At 31.6% G+C, this 8,985-nt stretch overlaps 1 protein-coding gene across 3 annotated transcripts in view; it reads left to right on the top strand.

Annotated features, from left to right (window-relative positions):
• The first annotated feature begins 1,590 nt into the window (after positions 1 to 1,590).
• The window catches only part of cysu (peroxidase homolog), a 30,662-nt gene continuing 23,267 nt past the window's right edge, over positions 1,591 to 8,985 (top strand). For 2 of the 3 annotated variants that reach the window (XM_018450025.1, XM_018450026.1), the window contains exon 1: positions 2,002 to 2,012. In XM_018450025.1, the coding sequence (XP_018305527.1) occupies positions 2,002 to 2,012 (11 nt within the window). Of the gene's footprint in view, positions 2,013 to 8,985 lie in introns of all 3 variants that reach the window. The other variant, XM_018450028.1, reaches the window with a different exon arrangement.

Here is an 8,985-nt window from a genome sequence, read left to right as displayed (position 1 = left end):
GTTTTGGATAGTCCTCAACAAGTTCTATCGAAAAGTATGAGGTGACAAAGCGATTGGACCAACGGTTTTCAAGATACGCGAAATTCAAGAAGTGATAAAAAATTCTTTTTTTTTATAAATTTTTTTGTTTGTCAAAGTTGTTTTTTATGTGTCAGGAATTCTAGATATTCACAATATAAAGCTATTAGGCTGCTCAGAACTCTTCGATCTCGAATTTCGCTGAAAAGTTAGCACCCCATTTTTTAAAAATTATTAAAAAATTGTTATTAATGGAATCTCGCATTAAAAAATACACAGAACACTCTTCGTCTCGTTAAAAGGAAACAGGAACTCTAATCAGAACTATTGTATCTAAAAATTGATTTTTCAAAAATTTTTAACTTTTTTTTGATTTTTCAAATTTTTTTTGCATCAGGAACTCTAGGTATTCACGAAATGAAGCTGTTGAGCCGCTCAGAACTATTTGATCTCGAATTTCACTGAGAAGTTAGCACCCCATTTTTAAAAAATTATTTAAAAATAGTTATTAAGCGGAACTCTTGTTATAAATTACAGAAAATTCTTTGTCTCGATGAAAGGAAACGGGAACTCTAATTAAAACTATGGAATTTCAATGTTGGGGTGCTAACTTCACAGACGCTGAACAGACATTAAATCTAAGTTTGAAATGATAGCAGACTGAGGCTATGATCTCCAGAAACCGGCTGATGTTATAAAAGTACAAATGTAATCAAGGTAATGTTACTAACCATATCTTCCCCCTGTTACTTTTTACTATTTACTATTATTTATACTAAAGGAAATGTGCTATAAAGAATACTGCAATTTGCATTCATGTAAGTTGCAGTATTTTGATTTACTTTGCCCGAGAAGTTATGCAAGCTGATTTATATGCAGATGAAGTGAATGATGATAGCAATAGACGGACTATAATTCATTCGTTTGAGCTTGAAGAGAACTATACTATGTATCGAATACTCCAAAACATAAGAATATTAATCTTCCAAATTTTTTTTCAAATAATGGATGAATATACGAGGCTGTCTTTCGCAAGTTCATGATACCCCATCAATTATCGATCAAAGATCTTGCAAGATCTTTGATCGACGTCGCGTGGCTGAAACGATTCTGCCATGGTATCGTTCTCCTCAAAAATATAATCGAAAGATATAATGAACAAAGAAAGCGTCCATTGTGAGACTCAGCGAACGGCACTTTCGGTGGCGCGTATTTTGGAGACCGGCGAGACACAATCGATGTCTCGAATCGAGGGCAGCAGCCGTGCGGCTCGTTTAGAGAAAGGAAAGTAAGACGTGGACGGGAGCTACAACGTCTCCGCATCCTTCTTCTTCATCACGTCCACCGCTAACTTCTCGTGATTCTTTCTCGCTCACCTGGCGGATACATAACGTAAGATAAAATAACTTTCCTCCACCTCTCTCGTCTCCTCTCAACTCTCCCTCTCCGGCTTCCTCTCCCTCTTCTCGTTTCCTTTCCACGAGTCAGCACGAATCAGTTCCGCACTTTTAGGGAGCTTTCCACCACCAGAACGGTGCACACTCTGCGCTTTCATAAAGAACTATGCAGCAGGAAGGCAGGACACGATCGCGAGTACTACATTAACGTAGTTGATCAGTGCGACTCGATCTAAAAGCAACCATCTAGGATCTACCAGTGGTAACCGACCGCTGCAAGCTGGATTTATCCGGCAAGTAGAGAAGTGGTTGGTCGATTGCACGAATACAGACATTCGATAGACGGTGGAGGAATAAGTACGCACGGTGGTGATTACCTCAACCGTTTCTCGGACACGTGGAAAGACATTAACTGACAGAAACATTGCCGGTATTCGATTATCCTCGCTCCTCCGTTGCGTGTCGCGTGTGTTGAAAGAGTGCACCAAAAATCGTGCAAATTGACAATTACAACCCTTGACGACAACTGTATCGTTGATCCTCGATCATCGTAAATCATTAGCAACGTGGAGCGCGTGGTGGAAAAATGCACAACGGGTGAGTGCGAGGAAATTATAAATCAAGAAATTCTATAAAAGAATTCTAAGCGATCGACGCGTGTTACACGCAAAAGGAAGGCTGTTGTCAACATAAAGTATTGTCAAAGACTTCTAAGACTTTTATTTATATTTTTCGCGACTTCACAACAGGAAGAAAATTGCAGGAAGAAAATTGATAATTCATCGATTCTTGCTAATAATAAGATACGATCAAAATTAATTAGAATTTAAAAAGATATGTCTATTCATAATTTATCACATTCTTTAGTATAATATACATTTGATACTGCTAATAAAAGATTTATGTTAAAAATTTTAATAATAAATAGTGGTCTTATTTTTGCCAGGAAACAGAAGAAGATCAATTTATTCTTAAAGTTTTATTGCGCGCAGCTATAGTGTCGCAAATAATCGAATATATACTTTTATATAAGAACGCTTCATATAAGCACATAATGTATTAATTTCCTGTATTAAATAAAAATGATAAACATTTTTTATACACATATATATATTCTATCTTCTATACTTTCTACTTTTTGAAACAAAATGGACCAAAAATACATGTCAGAATATTACAAAAGTTACACTGTCGAAGTTAATGAATCTTTCTATCTTTTCTTTTCAGTGTCGTACATACTATAAATTGATCCTGCTAATAGTATTAAATAAGATTAATTTTTTATCCTTTTTCTAATAGAAATTAATTTTTCTTCAACAAGTTTTACGTGATATAAAAATAAGTTAGAAGAATACTATCATATCTGTCACGTATTGACATATATGTTATAAATTTTTTAACTCTCTGCAATTATATTTTTATTCTTTTTGCCTAGCCCTTTGTTTACTGTTCTATAAACCTTCAAAAATGTGAAAAAATTTACTTTTTAACATCTTTGTTACATTACTAAATAGCTTTTTAACAAGATATTTTAGAAAAAAAAAATAATTAGATTTCGGTCTTCTTTATTTCGGAAAAAGAGAATGAAATTTCGCTTATAACAATTTTCGCCAAAAAAGATCCCGGATTGTAGACAGAGGATTAAATCATCTCAAGATTGCTTTACTCTTACCAAAATTAAGACATTTTGGCGCCTGTATAAATTAAAAAATTATTGCCATCATTGCTTATCAGTTATTTTCCAATCTCTCGCGAACTTCTTGAATGTGAGAAAGAAGAGTTTGAAGCTTCCTAAGAAAGACGGAAGCTCGGAAAAATGATTACGAGTAATTATGAGAATTCAATGGATCGAGAATACAAATAGGGCGAAAATGTACGTGACTCTTCATGTCTATTATCATCGCGCGGGGTCCGCGAAAGGTGAAAGGAGAATCCCGCGTGAAGCATCGAGAAAGCAATCATTTCGACCGATCCGGGAGATTTTGTCTCAATCATCATTTATACGATTTATTCTTTAAAGAAAACGTGTCGTCACGCGAAATAACAAGCGCATGATCAGCTGAAGTTTAAAGCAAGCGCAAAATAAAGATCGGATAGTCACAGATGTCTTGTAATCTAAACTCGACCTTCTATAGGTATCGTGTTACTTTTACCTGCTTTCGAATCCTTTCACCGAGGTAGTAAATCATTCGAATTTTTAATTGTCAAATAAGATACGCATCTATAAAGTGTAAGTGTTTGCACTTGAGAAATAGTCGATCATTGTCCGCCTACTTAATAGCAATTATTTAATCTAACCGTGACGCTGCGACACAGTAATGTAGTCGACACAACGATGATAATCGATTAGCATATAATAAAAGGTTTCATTACAACCTTCCGATACACTGTTTTGCATAATTCTACTTTATTAATTAACCAATTGTATAACATTTGAATTGTTTAAGTAACCAACACATTGCTTATTATCGTCAGAAATTTCATATTCATTTTTGTATTATATTACATATACATATAAGATTCAACTCTTGTGCAATTTAAATATACAGGGTGTCCAACCCCAAATAACTATTTTATTTTTGATCTTAGAAAAAAATGTTTCAGACAAAAGTTGTATGGCTTTGAGGGAAACATAAGATGGTGTCATTAGTTTGGCCTCGAATAGTTGTTTGAAGGTCACGTGAAGGTAATCTTTTGTCTGAAACATTTTTTTCTAAGATTAAAAATAATAAAGTTATTTGGGGTGGGACATTAAAATGGGACACTCTATATATAATATATATATATATATATATATAATCAAACGTTTTCACAGTAATCTAAATTCTTTTATAATTCGTTACACTTTTTTAAAATTATATACTGAGATAATGAAGTTTTATTTCAATTAATATAGTTGGCCGATTTTCAATTCAATATTTTCATATATAGAATAAATATAAATAATAATAACATTATAATATTTATAAAATGATTTACAAAAGTAATTATAGTATTAAATTCAGTAATTATGATGTTTATAATTTTATTAAGTCTATATAAGACATATCGTTCATTAGTTGCTACAATAATAACTCAAAAATTGTCATTTTTTTAGTTACATACAAAAAAGTGGAAATTTAAAAAAAAGGTAAAACGCACTTCAAAAGTACATACTTTTATTTCTCTACTGTCAAAATTGTATTTCAAAATTAATATTACAAAATTTAATAATTCCAAACATTCAAACTCATTTTCAGGAAAACTTTTTTTAGTTGTACAACAAATGAGCGATATATAGGTTAAGTTAATTTAATTACAATCCGTTCACTATAAAAGAAACCTGCAATCAATATGTCTTTGCTCGTATAATAAAAATCATTTACTGTGTAATTACAGCATACAATTCGGAATATATGTAATAAAATGTATATATATTGCATATATAATTCTTTTAATTTTTCAAATTTTTCAAATTTTTTAAGCGTATATATAACAGCTGTAACATCTTTCGACGAGATTCTATCAACGCGTTAAAAGTTAAATGTCTTATGTAACAATAAGGAACAATTTTCTTGCAGTATTTTGCGGTTGATTTTTTTGACGAATTTTCACTTTTTCGTACGCTTCCTGACCACTGTTTCGCACGCTCTCGGATTGAATTTCACGCGATTACGTACACGGAATATCAATCTGAATTCACTCGTAATCCGGTAAAAGACTGACATTTCCGCAAGAAGACAATCAACAATAAATTGACATACTACTTAGTTAATGAACCATGATCCATTCAGTGATCATGAAAAACAATTTCTCCAATCTTTTGATTTCATAAGATAATTTATTTAATACCGTGAAAAAAGTTTAATCGCAGTAAATGTTTTTCTCCCTATAAAACAAGAACTCGGCTGTGTGAAACATGTATGAATTTTTTTCTCTTCCTTTTTCTAGAAAACATCTCAAAATACCGGTATGTACATCATAAATAGATAAAAACTTTAAAATTTTAAATATTAACTCTATTCAACTAGAACAAAAATTGAAATACCTTAATGTATATTTGTTTTAAAGCAATACGATAACATATATAGACGAATACGAAAACGTGTTTCTATTTATATATAACCATTATAGTAAGCGTGCAAAAGGGTCTCTCTCTCTCTCTCCCTTCCCTCTCCCTCTCTCTTTCTCCATCTCCCTCCCCCCCCTCTCTCTCTCTTTCTTCTGTAAATTATATTGAACGAAGAACACATGTCAATAAATTATATCAATTGCAAGTCACTGAAAAGTCATGGAAATGTAAATAATTTCCATTAAAGGTAATTGGATAATCATTATGATCTAAGATTATCGAATTTGCGAGGACCGGTTTATCGAGTTGCGTTGTATTCGTGAATCGACACGTTTGAGATAAAAAAACAGAAGAGAATCCGAATGACTTTAAATGTCGATTGTATCTTATCTAATCATTGTGTGGTAGGCACTTTCATTGGCGGCAATAAACTACAAGGCAAGCGCGAATACCTGTCAGCTATTTCCAACGTACCAATTTGTACCGTAAATTAACGTAATTTCATGACAAGCTTTGGTGAATGAAGCATGGATGTACGATAGTAATTAATCTTGATATATGTTTTACTAAAAAGTTCAAGGTGGTGGAAGCCCTACAACTATACATTCTATATATATATATATATATTTCGTCCTTTTAACGTAATTTTTGTATTACATCAAAATATAATTTTTGTATGTAATACGTCTTAAGCAAAGCGAAATTAATAAGCCCGATTAACATTTAAAGTTTATATTAATAAATCTGATTAACATTTAGATTTAAATGTATATTACAAAAAATTCCTTAAATAATAAAATTAAACGGAAGAAAATTTTCTTTTTTATAAAACTCAAAAATCAGATGTAACGTACAATACTTGCTAATAAAAATGCAACATGCACAAAATGTATTTGTTGCCACAGAATTTTGTATGCGTGTCAATTGCACGTTTACATATGCAAATATATCGCAGTGTGGGAATACAAAATGTAAGACTGACTTTCCATGGACGGACTGGAGACGTCCGCGATGCATTTCTTGTGCTAAAAGAATGGATTACGGAAGAGCTTCAACTTTTGTATCTCAGTTTCTCTGCTTCGCTCGAGAATGTACCGAATACATCACGCTTAAATAAGAACGCATGTATGATGCAATAGATACTATCGAGCTATCAAACAAGAAAATATTCACGAAGAATTCACTCTATCATTTTGCGTGACTTCCTTACGATGTAAGGAATAATTTTACCAAAAAATGAACTTTTTTTACGCTGAATCATTGTTATTTATAACTTTTCACTGAATTCAAAATTATAGAAACCTTCCCGATACATTGTTCCTATTTCTGAACAATCTCTTTATACAAAATCTAATTTTATATTATTTTATTATTTTGTTTAACGTAATTACATTTAAAATTACATTAAAATATTAATATATAAAACAGTAATACTTATCGAATTTTACTTCTCACTGAATTTTATAATATATGTATAATATTTCTATATAAATAGTTATATATATAAAGTAGAAGTTTTAAAAGAAGATTTCAATAGAACATAATATTGATAATATATTATACAACTGCTACATCTTGAAAACATAATTAATTACATCAAATATTTGATAATCACATTTTCTTTATCAAATTTCTTATGGAAAGAACATTTTGTTGAAGTTTCTCAAAATTTAGCTCATACAGATCTGAAAATAAATATTGTTAGATTATCAAAATAATTATGTAGAACGCTCAAGCTGGTTACTAGAACGTCGAAACTTTTTGCAGCACTGTTCATGCTTGAATATCTTATTATATATAATATTTTGATGGTCCAATAAAATAATTTTCAGATTTGTATCTATCTAAATTTTTAGATATTTCAGTAAAATTGTTCTTTCTGTATATTCAGGCTTATAAAGCAATCCGGCCAATTGAACCGAAATAGTTACTGTTGAGGCTTGTGCCTATTACGATATGTGTATCGTTATTTTCTCGTTGACGAAGGGTCGTACCAATTCTTGGATTACGGTTGTGATGTTGCTTGTGCTCGAAGGACCAAATGAATAAATACTGTGTCACGTAATGTTAATTTAGAATATATTTCACTTCTTACAAAAATAAAACGTGAGCTAACAGTAATACAGAAAGATGCGCACTCGGTGACATGCTGCAAGGAAGGAAGTAACGGAACAGGAAAGAACGCGCAACAGTGTAGGCAACGCCATGCTCGAAAATAAAACTAGATAGGCAGTGCTGCATAGAGGGCCTGAGTGGCACAAACAACGAGAGACGCGCGAGCGGGAAATAAGAACGCGTGTAGCGTGTACAGTTACATAAATCTAATATGTAATAATCCTTCCAATGAATATCGAAGTGATTGCTCTAATTATTCGTTTGGTATTAATTATGATATAATATTCAGGCTATTATAAATATAAAATTTAAAAATATAATCATGTTAATAACAATGATAAAAGTCTTGTTAAAAATATTTTTAATACTCGTTTTTATTCATATTCCTAATTTTTCTAAGAAATTAAACTTTTACTGTCCAGTATTACTTTATTAAAAAAAGAAAATACGGAATTATGTATGTAGGAAAGGTATTTCGAACGAGATAACGCTGCTGATACTTTAGCACAATTTAATATGACGGTACAATGTTAATATGAAAGGTACAATATTACGCGCTAACGCGTGCTGTCGCCATGCTCGACCGAATCGAATCTAATCTCTTGCCGTTATCGCAACGATCGCTACGCTATCGCCCGACAACTATAGAACTTAGTGGCTACGTTTACACCATGCATTTAGGCTGTGGCCTATACAATAGATGTCCTTGTTTATCCTGTAGGTTAAACAAAGACATCTATCGTATAGGTCGCGGATTAAACGCACGGTGTAAACGTAGCCATTGACGCTTGGCGCTCTGTACACCGACTGAGGACTGTCGCTAGCGGGAAATACAATTCCCACATATATATATGTACATATAAGATTTCTCATGAACAACATAAATGTTTTTACTTTACAGAAAATATGCGGAAATTATTGTAGCTATATATCCAAATACATTGGCTGCGTTCCGCAGAAAAAATAGTATTACAAGATTTATTATTATATTCTTTAATATAATTGGTTTATATACTTAGATTCAGTAAAGGTAAAAAAAAATCATATTATAGAATCTTACAGTTGCAAAGTTATTTTTTTACTAAACGCAGCCATTGATTGATTGATTAATTGTTTCAATTAATATTTTGCATTCAATGATATAATATATAGGTACAACTTCTTTTGCCAATTTTGTGTTAGTTAATCAATATTCATTATCATTATAATAATTTGTATAATAGAGCGTTATATGAAATGAAAAAAAATATTTTAAATAAGTTAAAGAATAAGTTAAAGAATAAGTTAAAATTTTTATTACAATACTTCAATATATTATTTTGTATTATCACTTTTTCCATCTCAGGGGATCTCCGATCAGATTTGTAATAATCTATGCAAACCTGTATATCCGCGATTTAAGAC

This window comes from Mycetomoellerius zeteki, unplaced genomic scaffold (genome assembly GCF_001594055.1).
Source record: "Mycetomoellerius zeteki isolate Tzet28-1 unplaced genomic scaffold, Tzet1.0 scaffold254, whole genome shotgun sequence".
In the NCBI taxonomy this organism is placed as follows: Eukaryota; Metazoa; Arthropoda; class Insecta; order Hymenoptera; family Formicidae; genus Mycetomoellerius; species Mycetomoellerius zeteki.
This window is presented reverse-complemented; position numbering and strand designations above follow the sequence as displayed.